General features: G+C 34.8%; 1 protein-coding gene across 1 annotated transcript in view; it reads right to left on the minus strand.

The window, feature by feature from the left end:
* The window catches only part of LOC105348718 (uncharacterized), a 44800-nt gene that overhangs the window by 15665 nt on the left and 7881 nt on the right, over positions 1 to 21254 (minus strand). The window contains exons 4-31 of the mRNA XM_066084816.1: positions 20725 to 20898; positions 14558 to 14701; positions 14078 to 14191; positions 13517 to 13783; positions 13074 to 13209; positions 12263 to 12470; positions 11908 to 12063; positions 11347 to 11695; positions 10931 to 11228; positions 10551 to 10677; positions 10120 to 10344; positions 9758 to 9964; positions 9369 to 9652; positions 9031 to 9181; positions 8694 to 8912; positions 8287 to 8440; positions 7697 to 7953; positions 5496 to 5519; positions 5197 to 5394; positions 4813 to 4948; positions 4457 to 4491; positions 2612 to 2753; positions 2230 to 2468; positions 1799 to 1969; positions 1418 to 1610; positions 975 to 1217; positions 540 to 757; positions 190 to 295 (exon numbers count right to left, since the gene is read on the minus strand). Coding sequence (XP_065940888.1) covers positions 190 to 295; positions 540 to 757; positions 975 to 1217; positions 1418 to 1610; positions 1799 to 1969; positions 2230 to 2468; positions 2612 to 2753; positions 4457 to 4491; positions 4813 to 4948; positions 5197 to 5394; positions 5496 to 5519; positions 7697 to 7953; positions 8287 to 8440; positions 8694 to 8912; positions 9031 to 9181; positions 9369 to 9652; positions 9758 to 9964; positions 10120 to 10344; positions 10551 to 10677; positions 10931 to 11228; positions 11347 to 11695; positions 11908 to 12063; positions 12263 to 12470; positions 13074 to 13209; positions 13517 to 13783; positions 14078 to 14191; positions 14558 to 14701; positions 20725 to 20898 — 5175 coding nt within the window. The remainder of the gene's footprint in view (positions 1 to 189; positions 296 to 539; positions 758 to 974; positions 1218 to 1417; positions 1611 to 1798; positions 1970 to 2229; positions 2469 to 2611; positions 2754 to 4456; positions 4492 to 4812; positions 4949 to 5196; positions 5395 to 5495; positions 5520 to 7696; positions 7954 to 8286; positions 8441 to 8693; positions 8913 to 9030; positions 9182 to 9368; positions 9653 to 9757; positions 9965 to 10119; positions 10345 to 10550; positions 10678 to 10930; positions 11229 to 11346; positions 11696 to 11907; positions 12064 to 12262; positions 12471 to 13073; positions 13210 to 13516; positions 13784 to 14077; positions 14192 to 14557; positions 14702 to 20724; positions 20899 to 21254) is intronic.

Genomic DNA, 21254 nt, shown 5'->3' on the forward strand with positions numbered 1-21254 from the left:
CCATTGGTGCACGATTTATTATTCTTTGCCAAGGATATACGATTAGGATTTTGATTCCTCATTAGTGCCATATTAGGTTTCCGTTTCTCAATTAGAGCATTAGTATGACTAAACACATGTACCCCACAAATATTATATCTTAATTGACAGAAATATTCTTGTGTGGTTTGAAATCTTTAGACACTCTACCTATGCCAAGTTGATAGTCCTGAATGCCTGAAGAGTGTGATATAACGGTCATTGACTCTACATCTACAAATGTTTCCCAGTTGACGTACATATCTGTTGTGGATGTCTGTAAAGCAAAGTGAATGTCAAAGCAATTATTAAAAGTATCTTAGATTTTTTCCCATGTATGAGAGAGTTTTCATTTGATATACTATTTTTCCCACATACAGTACCTGGTATAAAAAAATATACAAAATCTCAGAATCTTATTTGACACAAGTCTATTCATTAAAAAATTTTAGATTTAAATTTTTGAAAAAGTTTCTACATATACATACACCTGTCCTTATTCAAATTCCTTGGCAACTAACCTGATACCCTGTCCCTTCAACATTGCTGATCCACACCTTCCCTGGGGTAGGGGAGGTAAGATCGACCACCACCCCATCAGTACAGGTGTTCAGTTCAGGTAAGACTTGTGTCCACTCCTCAAACTTGATCTCTGTGTATTCTGTGTGGATGCAGATTGTGTATCTCTGACCATGGATCAACTCCCCAGGTTCGAATTTAAAGTTCACAAATTCTTGTCCTAAAAAAACAAGCCATGTTATTAATCTCTTTCTCTCTCTCTTCCCTTTCTCTCTCTCTCTCTCTGTGAAATATATGGTAATTGCATTTAGGATCATACAGATTATTTTTCTATATTATTATATATTATGCAAATTCAAATTTTTCTCCATATTCTGATTTTATAGTGTGCCTTTGAGGTAAATATAATCTTCTGTGGTTACAGAACATAAACTTGCCTTCCACTGTGGTACATTTAATGGCGTCTGGGTGGCTACAAGGATCAGGCAGAGACAAGGAGTTGGTCTGTTGATAGTAGGTGGTAGTGTCCATGCTTCTGGCATTCAGTACAGCCACCACGTAGGCGCGGTATCTCAGCTGTGGCCACACGGCTGACAGGTAGTTCTTGTTGGGCGTGTAATCTTTGTCTGGTTCTTCCCAGCGACCATTCTTCTCAAGAAAAACTGGTAGTCCATACCCATCTGAAGTCAAATCATGTGTGTACTATTCATAAGAATAACTTGCTGATTAAAAGTAATAATAAAACTACAAACCAAACAAAACAGTAGTGAAGGGGATAATGAGCTCATCAGAAATGATTAGGGAAATGCACATGTTAATGAGTATGTATTTCAATGATTTATCATACATTAACATGCATGTAACAGACAAAATGAGTTACCTCTGTTTCCATCTGGCTTGCCCACAGCATCCAGTACATGTTTAGGCTTGATCAGAATGGGATCAAATGCTTTACAGTCCTTGATGTCCACAGACATTGACGAAAACAGCTTGGCCTTGTTGTATCCACGAACAGCCAACCGCCGGCATTTGGAGAAGTCAAACTCCCCTTGGAGTTCCACATCAAATTGCATCTATTTTTGTTACAATACAATGCACAGACATTAAGTGAATATTTACAATCTATGGAATTAAAAAATATACTTTTCTACTTTATGTACAATGTAGCTACTTCCAAAAATTATTAAATTGATAATTCAAAAGTCATTGATAATTCAACGTTAAATGACATTACAGGTGAATGTGTGGTCAGTGACCTTACCCCTTTCCCAGCAAGAGTCTCTGTGACCCCTGTGACCTCCGTCCAGATTGTGTGAGTTCTCCCAATGTGGGCGTTGTCTGTAATGGCCCACTCATATTTATCTATCACAGCATACTTGTCTGCTTCATCTACAATGTCTGGGTCATAGAACTTGTCCATGTTCACCACAATCTGAAAAATTGAAGAAAAACAAACAACTTTAATATACATGTAGTTTAATTTAAGGTTCTGCATTTTGTCTTTAAATTCGATATATATGAATTTGTTTAGCCAATCAAATGAGGCGTTACAATCAGAATTAAATTAAGATTTATATATGTTCTGCACCTTGTCGTGACATTCTTATACATGACTCCATAATTTCAGATCCTCTAAACAACAATGTCAAGTTTTGATCTATACATGTATGCCTTAAATTATTATCCCCAGACCTTTTCTGTAGAGCCTCCACTCTGGGTTGTGTTTTGATGTTCCACAGTTATCTTCCCTTGGGTGGGAGGGTTGGCCAATACCAACACACCATCACTGTACAGAGGAGCATAACATGTGGTAATGGCGCAGAGTTTGACAGCCACTCTGTACATTCTCCCTGGCTTCAAATCTAGATCTGTAACTTTGGCTTCACTGTGATCACGAATATGTTCATACTCCCTAAATGTGGTCCAAGTGACTACAGAAAACATACAAGTATTTAATTTTTTAACATAAAATTTTTTTTTTTTAAAATAGCAGACAATTCTAATTCATAAATAATGAATTACCCTATGTATAATATTCATGTGCAAATGCGTAAACATAAAATGACATGCTTACTTCCAGAAAGAGACATTTCTTCTATAGCAAAGTGTGTATCTGGAGTGTAATAATCCATATCACTTGGAACCTCCCAGTAAGCCTTCAGTGTATTGGTGGAGGCCTGATAGTCAATGTCATCCCCGCATCTCATCCTGTTGTCCTACATATAATAGCAGACTGTCATATCAGCATGAGCATACTTCAAGTATAACTAGAACTGTCCTAATGGGACTAATACCCCCGCTAGGCTAATTTCAAATGGGACAAATAATTGAATTGAATAATAAAGGTTTGGAACACATACAAAAAAAAAAATCTAGAATTGTAAAAAAAATAAAAAATTATTTAACAAAGAAAAATTTAAATCAAAATTGTCAGAATTTCACTGTAAATACATATCTATAACAGTAATACATTTACAAATGTATGTATTTGATGATATATTTTTTTAATTTAATTGATTTAAAGAAAAACCAACAAAATGACAATAACCCCTCCCTTTGCAGTGAATAGAAATACCGGTAGCCAAGCAATGCTCTTCTGTTGATAAAACTTTCAATATCTTTCTAATAAGAGTCTTGACAGATGCAATTAGTTGTTTCAAAGTTTCCTCACTTTCTCCTATGGCACAATGGAACTCCATATCAGAAAATTGATCCCATAGGACTATGATTTTCTTTGATGAACTTGTTAAATTTAATAAACCCCCAAAACATTACCATAATTACCATACTATGTAAAAATATGTAAAAAAAAAATTAATATTACAAACAATTTTAAAATTGCCAAAACACTACAATCATATCAGTAATTTTGAATTTCAATTAAATTAATGCCCAATAGGGTCACTTCATCAATTTACTTGACAAATAAATTTAAACAACCTCTAAAAATAGTTTAACTTCTTTATTAATAATGATATTATTTATTTCCTTATAATGATAGACCTTTTGGTTTACATGAAACAGTTTTAAAATAGCCCCAAAACCATCACCCATTTTACAGATTATCAATTTCCCCTAAACACATGCTCCATCTGAACCATGGCTCAGATAATGGCTCCCTTGGGACAAATGAATTCAGCCACTCTTGTCTTTGATGTTCTTATTAACTCCTAAGAATTTATCATTGACAAACAAAAACTTTGCATTGTCAGTTGATAGAATACTTATAAAAAATATTTTTTTTTATCAATTAAGATATAAAGACAAAAAACTCCATCTGGATGTATTTATATAAATATATTTTAGAGTGTTTTCTATTAATTAATTAATAAAATCTGTAAGGATTACCTCCCTTACTTTTCAACATTAGTGTACAATATATAGAATAAGGAAAATAAAAACTGTCATAAAATCATTAAATCTTGTCTGATCTTAAAAAAAATTGCAGGTGCACATCTTCAGATGGTGTTCAACATATGAACAAATTTTCAAACTGTTCCATGCAGTAATAAAAAATTCTATAGGGGGGACAAAGTTGCGTCTACAGACAGACGGACAGACGGACAGACGGACAGACGGACAGGGTGAAACCAATATACCCCCCTAAACTTCGTTTGCGGGGGTATAATTAAACTACAAGTCAATTCTGTAAGGAAGCTTTCTATAGTCTCGGTGGTTATTAACCCTGGTGGTTAAGTACACGTTTTCTACAGTCAAACAATACGAGTAGGTATTATCAAAATACGTGGATGGGTGATTTACCAAAGTTTTATTTTTTTTACCACACATGCCGTGGTATTTTCTGCGCTTTTAAGCTTATCGCATAACTAGTGCTAATTTCACCCAAGCATATATATTATAACCACTTTTACAGTATAATGTTTAATTTCAACAGATTATAAAAATCTGATACACTTACCTCAAAATGATGTTTAAAACGGGTCCCATCATCAACTGCAAAGAACAATATCACAAGAGTTCAAAACGAATACGATAACAAATCATGTTCAACATCTATATATGTCCCATTCATTTTAAACAGCAGGATTCCAATGGAAGCTTTATGTGTCAGTATAAGATAGAATAAGTAACAAGTATCCAATTTAACACCTATGTCCATACACATGAAAATATACCTGTCGTGATTAGACAAAAAGCAGAAAATTTATACGACAAGTACATGACTTTGTATTCCCTAAAACCTATGTACACATACATGTATATGTAAATAACACATGTACATAACAACTGTGTATGTGTACACTTCGTACATACCTGTCATGTTGCAGGGTTCCCCGTCCTGTACAGTGATACCTGACAACACAGCTCCGTCCTGTACCACTGTGACCCCATCTGAGGTCAAGGTCACACTTCCTGCCAAGGTCACTGCTGTTACTGTCACATAGTAAGTCTGTAAATAAAAGAAATATCACATGAACATTTACCAGTTCTTGCTGGCAATTCTGTAGATAATTGCTTCTCATCCTTTTTATGATTTTATTATGATGCTAAAACAGATTTCTTCTTCATCTATGGGAATTTACTGAATGAGATCATTCAAAACATCTTTGAATCTATCATACCTATTTAATTTTTTGAAAAAGAGAATTACTAAAGAAATAACCAATCACTGTTGAATTTCATACAAAAACAAAGTACCTTAAAAGTTTCCAAACTAAGACCCATGGCAGAATACGAGTCCAGTGTCCCCACCTCTACAGGGGACACCACATCTGCACCACCAGGGGTGGTTCCTGCCTGGAACTTGTAGGTCACATTAAGATGGGGGTGGGAGAACCCCTCCCAGTGTGCTGTGAGACTATCCTTTATTGTGATAAAATCCACATCCTCCACGTCCTACATTAAGTTTATATCATACACATTCATGAACTATTTTCTTATCAAATTCAAAAATCCAAAATATGACACTGTGTAGATATGATAAAAAGAACACTCACAGTAAAGGCAAGTTGATTCAGTGTCTACAAAAATATATACCGGTATATTAAATTAGTATGGAGATTGAAGTTTAAATACAAAGTTTGTATTATTTGTACAGGAGTACAGGAGTCAGACAAAAACTATCAAACGAAGTCCAATATCAAAGGCCTGAAGGGCCATAATGGCTTACGGTTTTGATATTGACTATATTTACATGGATCGAGTATGATTCCCTCTATTTCTTACGGAAACTTTAGTTTATTTATAGCTCTATAGAAAGTAACTAGCTACATGTAATTCATAGATCTATAAAAACTACCAGGACCCATATCAACATGTCCCATTTGTTGATTGGTCGAACGTTAGTGACCGAAACAGACAGGATTGAAATCTAGACGCCTCTTTTATCAATTGGTTGAAACCACCATTGCTTTTAGGAAAATCATAGACTGCATAAAATAATAATGATGATGTCAGACTCAAACTCCAATATGAGACAATTTGTTTCTTTCTTTTATCCAACGACTGAAGTACATTAACTGTAAATTCATTCAACTATATAGGACACAAAAACACTTAAAACCAACATGCTCTCAAATATCAGTATACCTTGTATTCCTACGCACTATGAACTTGCGCGAGAGTTGGTGCACGGTGCGCCGTAACAGCGCCACAGCCAGCGCGAAATCATTGCGCGTAAAAATAATATAACCAAATGATGAAATGTACTGCATGATATGTACTATAATTAATGAATTCTCTTGAAATCTACACCAACAAGTATTATTCCATTTTATTTGTATTTCATAAATGTATTAATATTTATTCATATTTTTCTGGGTTTTATCTACTTTTTTAAGAGGCTGACCTTCACAAGCTTTTATAGGAAATATAGATTCACAAGGCAGTTCATAAACACCTTATATTTTTTTGTTCCCTTTGTACAGAGATCAAATAAACTCTTTGGAGGGTGAGGGGGGGGCAAGAAAAAGGCAGAACTATACAATTACAGTAAACTTGTTTTGACACCAAATTTAATTAAAATTAATTACTGCACTATAACTTAGCAGTCAGTCTCTCTTCACAAGACATGTGTACACAGTCATTTTCAGAGGCATACTATACGATGTCTCTATGTTATAGTAATGTGACATCGCTTCCGTATATGACTTGCAATCAAGCTTAACTGTATACTGTTTTCTTATTTGAGTACATTTGGTCTCAAGTTTCCAATATTTTTACGACAAATAAACGGTTCAATCATAGCACAACCAAGGTAACTCCATCGAGGGAACATTGTGCTATTTTTAGATCTTGGAAAATCCCCAACATTCGATAATGAAGAAGGCACATTATATTAAAACAAGTAGTAATTGCCCCTCTATTTATGCATTTATTACCTATTTATAATCCCAGTTTCAATATATCTCAATCATAAGTTCAGTTCTTTAACCGTTAAACACTTTCCCCCTTGCTGAGATCGATGTCGATCGAAGTTAGCGACGCTCTCTGCTGCGGGTGCAAACGTTTTTATGAAGATTGAACGAAATAACGACAACTTTACATTTACTTATCACTGTTAGGATCTGAAATAATTGGGAAAAGATTTTTTGCTTATAATACATGTATGTATCCATAGCGGAAAGCATGACGGCACTGTGTGATGCATGGCGGGGGCCTATACCTCTAGGCAAAAACGGTCTAGGGAAAACACAGCAGTTAATATTCATTCGCGTTAGATTTCGAGTTTATTTAAATAAAGTCAATTCATATTGGTTACAATAACATAAGTGATAATAACATATGGAAAATATAATCTTGCTTAAAGATATTTATTATGAACAACAAACAGTTAACTTTGCAACATTCGAATAGAACTATTTTTTGTCGCGCATGTTCAGATAACTGAACTCTTTGCCGTAAAGATTATCCGGCAACTAGATGGCCGTAAGCCATAAAAAATAGCTTGATAATAAATGTACAAAACTTAAAATGTGTTTTTAAATCTACACATGCAAACATTGACATAAACATAAGGCATGTTGTAAAATATTGCTTTGATATATAAGGCAGAGTTAAACTTCAGATAACACCTTAAAGGTATTGTGTCCTTATTCCAGTCTTCAAATCATAATTGAATATTGACAGTGTCCTGGTTAATATTAAAATTGACTTTTTCTGACATAGTTAGTTAATTCAAATTCTTTTTTGAACTCACAGTTGCCTCGATGTCAAACACGAGTCCCTCAGAAGCAAGTTGTACATCATGAATGTAAGGCTCCGACACAGCAAAAGTAGACAGGCCTGCCGAGTTCTCTGCCTTGATGGTTACATAATACGTCTGATGGCCGTGGAGTCGCCACTCCGTGTCAGAAATAGCAATGGCTGTACATGTGGGGGGATCCCCCACCACACAGGATCCACCACTCTGTAGGGGGGTGTAGCTCTGTACATCTGTGTGACCGGGGGAATGACCTGGTCATGGATACAGGGTTTATATTTTAGCATAATGCATATAAATTACACACAATCATGTAATATATGTAAGAAAAACATTTTTCTAAACATATCTAATACATATTTAAAAAAAAAAAAAAAAAGAATTATATCCATGGTTGTATACTAAACTTATTTATGTAGTTTAGTTGATTGGCCTTTTACAATAGTCATCTGGTATCATATTAGTATTCAACCAACTTCTTTTTGTACATTTCATACCAAGTTGTCTTTTATACCAAGCAAATTACTGTGTCATGACATTCAATATTAAATTGAACCATATATCTCTAAGGAAAAAATAACTAATACCAATTGCAAACTTCAGATCTAATTTGTTAGGTTCCTGGGCATCTGCAAAAGCCCCACCATCCCATGATGCAACAAGGAATCCATTTGTATGGGCAACACTGATTGGTCCAGTGAATTCTGGGGGTGTGGTGTCCATGAAGCAAGGACCAATTGACTGCAAAAAAAACCCAAATTATTTCTATAACATGACATGCAATGTAAATTTGTTTATTTGTAAGTTACTGTACATATAAATCAATAATGAACAAAAGTCGGGAGAAATTCAAATATGTCCCTGCTAATATCCATAAGGATATTTATCTTTACATGCATATCAAAACATGCATTATGTATACCTTTGTACTAACTTGAAAATATGCGAACAGACTTCAAAAAATTACAAAAATTCAAACATGTAAGTTAAAGACCTGAATTCCTTCAACATTAGCTTTGCTGATGGTCTTGATGACAATGTGGAACTCTGCTCCATCAGGCACATCGGCATGGAAGATATGAAGATGGGGGTGTTGTTTGGTGCTTCTGAAGGCCATGATGTCTGGGGCAGGGCTTCCAGGGGTAGAGGAGAAACCGACTTCATAGTCGTGTACACTGCCAGGGTTGTCCACAGGTAACCAACTCACAAATAGCTACATTACCACAAATCATGGTATTATTTTATATTTTTAACCAGTAACCAACTCACAAACAGCTACACAAAACACAAAGAGCTACTCATGATCAGGAAGCTCCCTTAATATCACTTACCATGGAAGACTTAGACAGCGTGGGACTGAGAGAAGAGGGTGAGCTTGTCGAATTCGCACAGAACACACTCCCATTGACCGTCACAAAGGCATCACCCTTCTGGTGCTCAGCGGGCAACAGATCTAGGTCAGCAACAACTGTTGCTTTGGTGCTGCAATAGTCAATGTAGGAAAGCTTGAATATTCAGTCGGAGAAGATTCAATTGTTTAATTTCAACTGAAAGCTTTATGTTGCTCTAAATATATTTATAGAAATCATCAGAAAAAAGCAATATTATTGAAGGGTTAGGACGGGGAGAGGAGATTTGTTCAGTGTCATTTCTGCAAATCATGTCTTACATGCAATCAGACGTTGGATCTTTAATCAGCCGTCGGAATCTATTACTAGTGACAATCCAGTAGTTGGAATTTGTGGTATCGGTCACTAATCCCCCAGTTGTAGTGGCACCTTCTATGTTAACTTCTTTCACAGATGGCACAGCAGTGGTGACAGTCACTCCGTCAGAACACACGGGCTCCGAGGGCTCCAGAGCTCGGTTATAGGCCACCACACAGATGTAGTACTGCCCCTCTGTGGTGACTGTATGGGTAGCATGAAGGGAGTAGGTCTCAACAATCTGACCCTGAAGTCAATAACAGATGGTGAATAAAACCTGGATTATATCAACCAGCCTTTTAATACTTTTTAGTGTAATCATTAAGTAAATTGATACATGTGTACTACTTACATTTCCACTAGCCTCAAGAGAAAACGCTGAAGCATTTAGTGGCTTTGTGTCATAACCATACTGATAAAACAGAACCCCACTCTCCCTGTCGAAGAAGCCCTCCCAATGAGCATTCAGGGTCATACCCTGCTGGTAGTCGACTTCATCTGTCCCTGGGACACCATCTTGTACTACACCCGTGTGAGGAGGGGATGTATCGATTGTTATCTACAGAAAAACAACATATCTGGACATCAAACACAATGAAATTGTTGGCAAGAATATATCACTTGTTTTGCCCACTTTTTTTCACTTGTCCACCTTTCTCAGCTATGGAAATGTGTACCTTTACAAAAAACAACAACTAAAACCAGAAAGCGTACCTTTTTGGACAACACTGTAGTCAGTTTGGCTTTGTTTGTAGTTGTAACTTCTAAGTAGTAATCAGAATCATGTAGCCCTTTATCTTTTCCAACCTTGAGTCCTCCATTTGTTTTGATTGCAGGTTTTATTTGAAAATGTTTATGGTAAGCCCCCCAGAATGGAGTTTCATAGCAGTTAGCTCCCCTTGCATAACTGCCATATTTGGATTCACATGCTGCAGTATCCTGTTAAAATACATGCATAAATTACAGTAACTTTTAATGGGTGATTCCCTATGTACGTACAATTTAAATTGTTAATATGGATTCATTGTTTCATTCACAGATTTTAATAACACATTCCTAAATTTGGGCTATGACTGGTATTTTCAAACAAAGTCAAGAAAATCTTTGGTTTATTATTCAGATTTACAGGCAACAGCAGTTCTTACATTTGCCATTCCTTGGGCAGGGATGTCTTCATGACCGTGTATGATGTCTTCTCCTGTGAAATTATCAAACAGCCTCCAGTTAATACTGTCCAGACCACTGTGGTAATCATAGGCAATCCACTCAATCCTACCAAAGTAAAACAAAATTAAAATTAACTGTGTACTTGGATGTGCACTATTAACAACAGATTCATTCAAAAACAACATTATCACATGTAGGAATTTACAGTTAGAAAATTATAGCCCATAAAATCTCAGCTACTATAACATACATGTATCTAAAGAGGCCTTAAAATGTAGATAATCAAATCATATTTTAACTCTTCTGAAAAAGACAGTTTTTACTGAATGGTCGAATTAGATGCCAAATTATTTCTTACGTCATTTCTGCGAAGTCCTCGACTCTATGTACACTGACATTCAATCTATCGCCTCTAGTCAGCCATAGGTCTTCAATGAGAGGAGGAGTAGCGTCTCTGTACACTGTGACCGATTCATCCAGGTATTTCCCCAGGACGTCGATAGCTCGCACAGTCACATCCAGCTTGTTACCGTCCGACCACGGCAAGTTAAGCTGGTTCCCCTGGGCTGTGATAGAACTCACAGAGGTGAAGTCTTGAGAATCCACAATGCCAGATGTATCCGTGACATTGTACGCTACTTTGAAATTCACGCATGCTAAAAACAAAAGTCTTCACCATCACTTCAACAAATCAGTATTGCCATTTTCTAATGTGTAGCAATAAAGTGAAAATTTCAAATAATCTGTGCAAAGTTTACAAAGAAATGAGTTTACCGTGAACATTGGGAATCAGATCTACTTGTCTTTCTCCATAGTGATCATCATATCTGGATTCCACTGCCTTATTTTGTTTAACTTTGTTCAGCCATCTATTGATTTCATGACGATGATTCAGAAATCTGTCTTTCCACAAAATATCCACATATTGGGTATCTTTAGTGACCCATTCATAATTGGTCTCCGAGGAGGCGGTAATGACCCTTGTAACCTTGCCAGGTTTGAAGGTAACCTCAGAAATGTTATCATAGAGGAGAACTTTTCGGCTTGTCTTGTAGTTTCCTGCTTTGTCATATGCCGAGAAATGAATAGCAAACATTCCAGGATTAGGTACTTCAAAGGAGGCCTGAAATATTCACTTTTAATTAGATTACATGTATGTACAATCAAGCAATTTTTGTAATACATGTATCATGTTTATATGCATTTTAACCAAAATCCACATGCTAGCCATATTTGGCCTCCCAAAGTGTCACAAAGAAATACATTTTAGTTATTCGTTAATAATATTATTTTTTTATATTCTGCAAAAAGTGTTTAAAAACTCCATCCTTTTACCTGTGTGGCATTGAGTGATAGATCTGTGGGACTTTTGACCATTTTTTGTTCATATAACTCACTCCCATCATGCCCAAGTTCATGAACTTCATACTGGTACTTTTGTAGTCCCGACAAATCATCTGCCCAGCCACCCCAAGTCATATCCACCGTGGTCTGAAAATGAAAATAGCTCAACAATGTAAAATAAAGTCATTTCATATCAATAACGTGTAGTGTACACCTTTGAAAAGAATTTTGCACGCACATGTTTAAAATGATACATGTAACATATATATATGAAGAACAAAGACAAATATAGATAAAATTCTTTTTAATTCGGCTACATAATCTAGCAAATAACACTTGAGCTTACAGATTCAGTAAGATCTGGAACAGTAAGGAATTGGGGATTGTCTATCCCTTGTGCCAGGTTGTGGTAGGGGGGAACCAAGTCCCAGTGGTATTCAAACTCCCTCTCTGTTGTCTTTCCTTTAAACGGGTGGTACTCTATCTTGTTTCCTGCCTCTCTGTTCTTTACCTTCACATAACCACCAATGGTTGCTTGTAGGGAGAAAAACAACCTGAAACAGAAGCCTAAGGCATTAACAATCACCTTTGCAAAGCCCTGAGAACAAAATAATATTAAGACATTGAAACTATACCTACATAGTTATGTCATTTATGATCAAAATGGCAGAAGAAACATATAGAAATGCAACAATTGAGGATCATAGTAAGCAAAACTTGAATAACGAACACAGATATAACGAATTTACGGCTTTAGCGAATTTTAATAAACCTATATAAAATTGCCATATACAACGAACACAGCAATAATGAATTTACAACTAAAACGAAGTAATTTAAGGACACTCGCTGGCAACATTGTAACGTATTTTAACATTTTTATAACGAATAATTTCCATTGCAAGTTTCCTTGAAGATACATTTAATTTTTAATATGCATACATAAAATACTCAAATTAAAATGTTATACATATTAATTTTTTTTTAATTTGAAGCATACCGGTAGGTCGATATTTTTTAAATAAATGACTATCATACTGATTTTATAACTTACGGTAGTTTGAAGTACATGTACTGTCAGTTTATCATTTTATAACAAATTCGCTAAACGATTTCTATAAACATATAACGAATTACGGCTATAACACCGTACATACTGGTCATCATGCTTGAAGCCTTGTAGTGAGCTCTTCAGGTTGTCAAAGGTTCTTTTACAAGAGAAGGCTGTTGATAGAGGAGCGGCCTCAGATACACCCTCACAATTGTGTGTCAGCTCGGCTATCTTGGATCCCCCTGCAATTTTATAAAAGAGAGAATTTATGTTAAAAGGCACACTAATCATTCATCTACAAATACATACATACACTAGGTATATATATTCAAACATACATGACATAATCTATTATTTTTATCATGTACCTACAAAACCAAATCATATTTTTTAAATCTGGTGGTAGCTTTGCAATCCAAGAGAGCTATACTAGTTCCTTGGCATTTTGCTGCAAGATTTTAATAATGACCTGTCTTTCAAACACATTTCAATCTGCAACATACTCATACAATTACCAATAGATAAACCAGGGGTTTTTTCAGTCCTTACCCCTGACTTGTCGTAGTTTAGTGGTAGCAAACTTGATTCCAAATCTGTAATCTGTGACGTAATGGTCCAGACCGGTGAGATCAGGGGGTGCAGCAGGAAGTTGGAAGAGAGCATCCCATTTAGTGACAGCCCTCTCCCAGATGACATTGTTGGTCCATCTGATTGGCTGTGGGGGTGCTTCATTCAGATCTGCAGGGTTTGCTAGGATACTGCCTGATGGGTCCTCTAACTTGCACTCATTCTCCATTATTGATGCCTCCGTAATAACTTAAATATAAATAAACTTATACATAAATTATATTGTGCCAATCTCACCGATGATGACGATGGCTTACTTTGTTCACAGTGGTGTTATTGTGAGTACATGTATTTAGTTTACAGTATATTATGACTTACTTTGTTCACAGTGGTGTTATTGTGAGTACTTTGTTCACAGTATATCATAACTTACTTTGTTCACAGTGGTGTTATTGTGAATACTTTGTTCACAGCGTATTATGACTTACTTTGTTCACAGTGGTGTTACCGTGAGTACTTTGTTCACAGTGTATTATGACTTACTTTGTTCACAGTGGTGCCCGGTGAAGCCTGCAGAACACTGACACTTAGAGGCCAGGCCATCTGTACATGTCCCCGGGAAACACCGGGTACTGTCTGATCTCCAGGAACAAGCCTCTGGAAAAAAAACAGTCAAATGTACATACTGCACACGACTTTAAAAATCTGAATTTGAAGGAAATGTTGACTTTTAAAACAGCAATTACTCTGTACAAACTAAAACTTATAATTCAATCTGGTGTATCAAAATATTTTGTTGCTTTGCATATATCATTAATTTTTTGTATAGCATATACAACAGCAATCAAATCGTTTAAGTTTCTTGCACTCTATATATATGTTAGTTAAATAATGATTTTCTTTTTATTCTTCTGTACACTTGACATTTAAAATAAAAATGTTTTGATTTATTTTACAACAGTTCCAGTACATTCTAAAATGTTTAGTTTACAAACCAAAAAAACGACTGAAATGGATACTTGCGTTCACATTTTGCTTTTCCACTGGGGATGGGGGTGTAGGCCCTGTAGTATTCCTTCTCTGCAACCTCTCCATCGCAAAAGACACATATGTTATCTGATGTGGATGAGCAACGTCGATGGTTGCAGTGATCAATTGGAGGACAAACTGAAACAGCAAAATATACATTACATTTTATGATAAGTGATTATTTCATTCGTTGTAATGTGATTTATTTGGACAATTCAGGGCTGCAACAAGTGCCTGGCAACCACAAAACTACCAATTTGCTTTTAAATAAATAAGAATACACTGGAACAAATCCTTATTTGAGAAGGAAGGCTTCTGAATCAATGTGTTTTAAAGTTGGTGACTTGAACCTTACACTGTCTTTGTACCCATGCACTTTGGTGTATTTCAATTTAATCTACACTTGATTTTAAAGAAAAACACCACATTAACCATAATAAAATCATATTCGTAACACAGTACTGTATTTTTAGGACTTTGTTATCACCAGAAAGCCAAATTAAATAAATTTTATACAAGTTTATACATGAATTGTATCTGTATCCATTTCTATGTAATTTTAGACTATATAATGCAATCGATTATTGACATTTTTATTGTTCAGGCAAGCAAAAGAGTAAAGAGAGTTTCTTGCATCAATTTTAGGCCAAAAAAAAAAATATGTGTGTTTCCTATTTCATCAAATTTTAAAATAGGGTAGGTAGGTCGGCTTTTTTTTTTTGCTTTTTTTTTTTAAATGAGCTTTTAAGTTTTCCCCTTTCCTAGCATATGATTTTTCTATACAATAAGAAAATGTATTTTACAGGTGGAGCAATCGTGGATAGAGACAACTGTTACAGAATTAAAGCTTTCTTAAATCTAAGGTTTATTTAGAATGTATACGAAAATTTTATTTTCATGTAAATAGAAAATATATCTCCGAGTACCCAAACTCCGTCACCATAAGCAGAAAACCTCCCGCGTTTCTCTGTAAATTATTTTTTGTGGTTTTTATCATTTGCAATCACTAAATATAATCTGAAACAATATAATTTATAAAATTATCAACAAAAATATTTTTATTTTTATTCAAATAAGCCCTCTGAATACGACGTTTATCACATGTGCTATCATAACTTATGAACCTAACTCCGTCACCCACATGCTCTATGATATGGCAGGGAATGAAGACACATTAACAATTTAGTTAAAACTCAATTTGTATCTAGGCCAAGTTATAATAAGTAAAAATGGTGCATACAATTTAAATTATATTTAATTTCATCGAAATGAAATGATCGCCGGAATAAAAAATGGGTCCATGTAACAACAATCACAATGGCCTTTTCAGAATTTATGGATGCCGTTTGATTTATGTCCTTATATATTTCAAATATTTTATATCATTAATTTATATATTACTTATTAAATTATTTATTTATTACATTTTTAGAAATGTAGCATATTCTAAATAGCGATATACCGGATATGTCTATACCCTGTATAAGGCAAAAGTATCGGCATGAGCGATTTGACATTATCATCAAGAGTAGTGCATTAAGGCTATTGCGGTCTGAAAAAAATGTATTAATTACCTTAATCAAACACAGGTAATCACAGATTACAAAGCTCACCGAGACGAGACATCACCCTTATGAGACTTTACCTTTATGAGACCACCTTTATCATATTAAATGAAAATCATACTTTATGAACTTGGATATAGATTCTGTTTTGACACAATATCGTATATCATCTGTTAAAAAATTGTATGATAATCATATGTTCATATGTTAATCAATACAATAATATAAAATTAAATATTGCATCCTATCATATTTACAACATATATCATATAATACAATAAAATACCATAATAAACAATGATGAGATATGATATTGTAACGTATGATATGACATTGTATTGTGTTATACGTTATTGTATTTGATCAAATAATACATAACATTGAAACATATGATATTATATTGTATAATATAGTATGATATTGTATGATACTGTATCATTTTTGATACATAATATGATATTGTATCATATGAAACAATATTATTTGATACAACATTGTATCATTTCAAATGATACAATATTATGTGATTAAGTAAAATATTATATAATACAATAATATATTATACATATTGTATCGTATGATACAATTTTATATTTTACAATATCATACAATACAATTTCATGTGATGTGAAAACATATCATATTATAAACCGATATGATCATATTATACAATATCATATGATATGATAATATTACAGTATCATATTATTCAATTTCATGTGATATAATTCTATATTACAGAAACTAATATCATATTATACAAAATCGTATGATACAATATTACATAATATACAATATTGTATCATAGGATACAATATTATATTTTGCAATATCTTATGTAAAAGTATCATGTGATTAAATAATAAATTAATAATACAATATAATATTATACAATATTGTATCATAATATACAAAACTATACATAACGATATCATGATACAATATCATAACATAAAATATCAAAAAAAAATTTACAATATCATATCGTATCAAATAACTTTTTATAATATTACATATGATATTATATTGTATCACATTAAACAATATTGTTTCATACCATACAATACTATATCATAGGAATCATGTTATATCATTTATCAACAAACACATCTATCTATCGAGCAGTTTTGAGTGAGGTAGGAGATTTCTTTAGCATCATTGATGATGGAGATCAGGCTCTGCATCTGAAGCAACCTCTGCGTTTCATTTATAATATAGTTAAATCAACTATGCAAGCTTCATCTATAAAACATGTGACCTGTTCCAAAAAAACTAAACCTCATCCAGCATCCGAAACCTATGGCTCAAATTCAGCATTCAAGCCTGTCAGGTGCATCAGTATACATAAGACGCATCTCCATGCAAGTTTGGTGAAGTTCAGACCAGTAATAACTAAGATATCATCTTCAGAGGGCACTAGCAATTAAAACCTTAACATGCTCCAGCATCCGCAACCTTTGCCTCAGATTCAACATCCATGCCTGTCAAGTGCATCTGTATCATAAGACACACTATCCATTCAAGTTTGGTGAAGTTAGGACCTGTAATAACTAAGATATATTTTTTAGCATCCTTGATAATGGAGAACAAGCTCTGCATCTGAAGCTTCCTCTGTGATTCATTCATACTATAGTTTAATCAACTATGCAAGTTTGAAAAAGTACTATTATCTATTAAACATGTGACCTGTTCCAAAAAACTTAACCATATCCAGCATCTGAAACCTATGGCTCAGACTCAGCATTCAAACTTGTCAGGTGCATCAGTATCATAAGACGCACCATCCATAGAAGTCTGGTGAAGGTAGGACAAGTAATAACGAATATATAATCATCAGAGGGCACCTGTTTCAAAAACTTTAACCAGCTCTAAAAACCTTAACCTCCTTCAGCATCTGAAACCTATGGCTCAGATTCAGCATTCAAGCCTGTCTGGTGCATCAGTATCATAAGATGCACCATCCATGGAAGTCTGGTGAAGTTAGGACAAGTAGTAACTCAAATATAATGATCAGAGGGCACCTGCAGCAAAAACTTTAACCAGCTCCAAAAACCTTAACCTCCTCCAGCATCCGAAACCTATAGCTCAGATTCAGCACCCAAGCCTGCCTTGTGCATCAGTATCATAAGACACACCATCCATGCAAGTTTAGTGAAGTACGGACCAGCAGTAACTTAGATATTGCTATCAAAGGGCACCTGCAACAAAAACTTTAACCAGCTCCAAAAACCTTAACCTCCTTCAGCATCTGAAACCTATAGCTCAGATTCAGCACTCAAGCCTGTCTGGTGCATCAGTATCATAAGACACACCATCCATGCAAGTTTGGTGAAGTACGGACCTGCAGTAACTTATATATTGCTATCAAAGGGCACCTGCAACAAAAACTTTAACCTGGTCCAACAACCTTAACCTCCTCCAGCATCTGAAATTTAAGACTCAGATTCAGCATCCAAGTCTTTCAAGTCCATAAGCAGGTCCAGATGCATCATCCATGCAAGTTTGGTGAATAAAGGACAAGTAATAGCTTAGATACAGGACCTGCAACAAAAACTTTAACCAGGTGCGGACACGGACGCCGACGCTGACGCCGATCAAATGGGCCCGCATGTCAGAAATATTGATATTTTAGTGCACCCGTGAACAAGTTTTAGCTGATTTCACACAATTAATGGTGCATAAAATGAACAAGGTTTAATTCTGTTATTTTTTGACATATTCTTAAATTTAACCGTTGCAAATTGTTGACATTTGATTAAAGATTTTTGACATGTAAAAAATGACGTCATAATCGTACTTGATTTCAAACGGCGAGGAGTTTCCCGAAAGTGACGGAGTTAGGGTAGTGACGGAGTTAGGGGCTATGCGATAAATATGACAGCCACTATAAATTAACAGAGTATAATACCCATTACCACAAATATATCATAAATTGGTTATTAGTTCTATTTTCCTGGTCAACTGACATAACAGTAAACATTAATATCGTAATTGTAAGTGTTGAATTCAGAAACAGAGGAAATTCTGGTTGATCAGACGAGAGCCCTAGAATTAAATCTTTTCAATAATTCCAAAAAAAATGAATACATAATTAATGGTTTAAGACTAATTTTAAATACTTCATTTGCAATTGAACTGCAGCATTTTAAAATCATATTTATAATAGCGAGCGCAGCTTGCCGGCACGCAGCGCCGGCGAGCGAAGCGAGCTCTAAGAACCAGTGTGCGCGGGAAAAAGAACGAGCTAAACCTACAGTTCATCAAACAAAATTTTTTGTCTACGTCCCATAATGCTCTCTAATGTTTTCACCCGTGGTGCTATGCCAAAAATGGCCGACTTTTAACTCGTAATTTACAGTGACTTAAAGTTTGAAGACACGTTTTGAGTACCGGATATGCTTTTGCGAGACTCAAAAGATTTGTTACATGCTTCCATACCTCCGTATTGAGTCGAGAAACGTAAACAAAGACGAACAAAGTCATGGATGACGTCACAGTGCACTCGCGCTATATTTCCCGCGATAAATTTAGAGGTGGATCAAACATCTGTAATTCGTGTACTAGCTATTTCAGTATAGACTGCGATACCTGCCTCATTGACATATGATTATTATTATTATTTTTTTAATATACAGATTTTATGTATATATATTAGCAAGAGCCATACTTTACTGTCATATCGATCCATTTTTAAGCTAATTGTGCATGCATAAGTAGGTAGGATTTAAATAAACAATAGGACATTTTGAACTAAATAAAATGAAAAAATAAACACTTTAAAAATTATGTAGATATTGCATATAGTCAGACCATTAAATTTAAAAGTGGGGAATTACACACCTACAAACAGGTACCGGACTCTCTCTCTCTCTCTCTCTCTCTCTCTCTCTCTCTCTCTCTCTCTCTCTCTGGATAGGGGGTTGCGCTGTATGTATCATAACCATTAAAATTAGTACCTTTGGCATACTTATTGTAGAGCAATACTCTCTCAAAAATTCTTTGACGTTCGTTGATACCTAAATAAAACTATAAATTGACAATAATGCAAGGTATGTGTAATTCTTGCTGCGCTCGCCAGAACGGTAGCACCGTAAAACATATTATGTGAATGATTGTTGGGCCTATTCAAAGACTTACGATGTCTGCAGTCTCCACACCCAGAAATAAAAAAAACCAAAAAACTTTGCCTCTGCTTTTTTCTTGTACATCTTTATATTAATTTTTAACACATCACACCCCTATGAAACTATTTATTGCATTGATAATTAAGCTAAAATAACCAAGGATAACTTTCATCCATACTGTCAATCTGCACTTAGAAATCTTTAAAACGCTTTGATAAGTGTTGTTTTCTATTGAATAGTTACAAGCTTTTTTTGAACCCTGATTTGTAAGACTCTATTGTTTAAACCAATTACGGTTGGTAATCTGGATTTGGAATAAGTGTTAGGGTCGGCGCATAAAAAATAGGGTCGGTCGGGAAACCGGAAATACACATATTTTTTTTTTTGGCCTTACATGTGTACACCTTGTCACCTTGAAAAAAATCCTTTAACTTATGATTTTCAAATTATTCATATAGGATTTCCATTTTACTTTTGCAGTATGGTCCATCTCCATAAAAGCCATCATTGCAGTTGGTGCAGGTCTCCGGGGAGGAACATGAGCCTCCACTGTTCCGCTCCACTGAGCCGTCACGCTTCAGAACCTTGTCATCCGTGTAGGACAGGGTGCAGGCTCCCGTTGGATTAAGCTTTGTATCACAAATTGCTAAGAAAAAAAAAATAATACTAAGAACTTAATTATATGCCTTGGCAATTTCAAATATTGAGAATTATATTAAACAACTAACTTTAAATCAATACAAATTTAATTATTACCTGGTTGATAAAGCAAAAAAATGTAAGTCAGATCATAAAAATGTTTTATAGTTTAACACTACGCCAGTTAGTACTGGTACATCCATTACATTACTCAAAATCCTATTTATTTTCCTGACATTCCCAATCTCAATCAGTATTAGTTCCACATACCACATATATACCACAATGGCACATACAATGTTTGAGCTAGTATCAAGGCCAAAACAATATAATAAATATCGTACTTAAACATATCTGGCTTCA

The sequence above is a fragment of the Magallana gigas genome, chromosome 5 (assembly GCF_963853765.1).
Source record: "Magallana gigas chromosome 5, xbMagGiga1.1, whole genome shotgun sequence".
Lineage (NCBI taxonomy): Eukaryota > Metazoa > Mollusca > Bivalvia > Ostreida > Ostreidae > Magallana > Magallana gigas.